Raw genomic sequence first — 674 nt, 5'->3', positions numbered from 1 at the left:
TCAGCGTCAGTCGGTGAAGGTGAACCCATGGGAACCAGCCCGGCACGGCTGCTGACTCGGCTCGTTTGAATTTGTAGAATAAATTGAACAAAAAAAAAAAACCGAGGCGAGAACGTCTCCTGGAACCACACCAACCTTGACCAGTGCGGCCAGAGCACCCGTGGTCACGGTCTGTTCGGCCTCCGTCTGTTCGGTGTCCGTCTCAGCTGCGCCCTCTGCTGCTGGCTCTGCCGCGGCGTCCGATGGTTGAGGGTCAGAGGGTTGTAGTGCGGCGTCTTCCAGGCAGACGTTGTCCACGGTGTACTCCATGTCCACCAGACAGTGGCGGTTCCTGGAGCTGTACTCCACCAGGTTAATGAGCAGACCCAGACCCTGAGGGGAGAACAGGCCGATCACAAACTCTGACGACACTAAACTGAAAAGTACAGCAGGACCAGAGCTGGGTTTTTTTCTCACTGACCAGCACTCGGATGTCGAAGCGCTGCTCCTGAGGGATGTACCGCGGCACCCGAAGGACGCAATTCAGAGCAGTTACTATGAACTGGTCCTGCTCTCCTGTCTTTGTGCTGCCCCACTCTGTGGACGGGAATGGAATTAGTATGAATGTCAAAAAATATATATAAATATGAACTTCTCTGGACATATAGACTCACCGTTGTCGTGCGTCAGGTTCA

General features: G+C 54.0%; 1 protein-coding gene across 1 annotated transcript in view; it reads right to left on the bottom strand.

Annotated features, from left to right (window-relative positions):
- The window catches only part of wapla (WAPL cohesin release factor a), a 17,298-nt gene that overhangs the window by 5,277 nt on the left and 11,347 nt on the right, over positions 1-674 (bottom strand). Inside the window, 2 exon segments of the mRNA XM_025060843.1 lie at positions 461-576; positions 654-674. Of these exon segments, the coding sequence (XP_024916611.1) occupies positions 461-576; positions 654-674 (137 nt within the window).

This window comes from Cynoglossus semilaevis, chromosome 12, assembly GCF_000523025.1.
Source record: "Cynoglossus semilaevis isolate Cse_v1.0 chromosome 12, Cse_v1.0, whole genome shotgun sequence".
NCBI lineage: Eukaryota > Metazoa > Chordata > Actinopteri > Pleuronectiformes > Cynoglossidae > Cynoglossus > Cynoglossus semilaevis.
The sequence above is the reverse complement of the archived record's forward strand: the minus strand, read 5'-3'. Positions and strand labels throughout refer to the sequence as shown.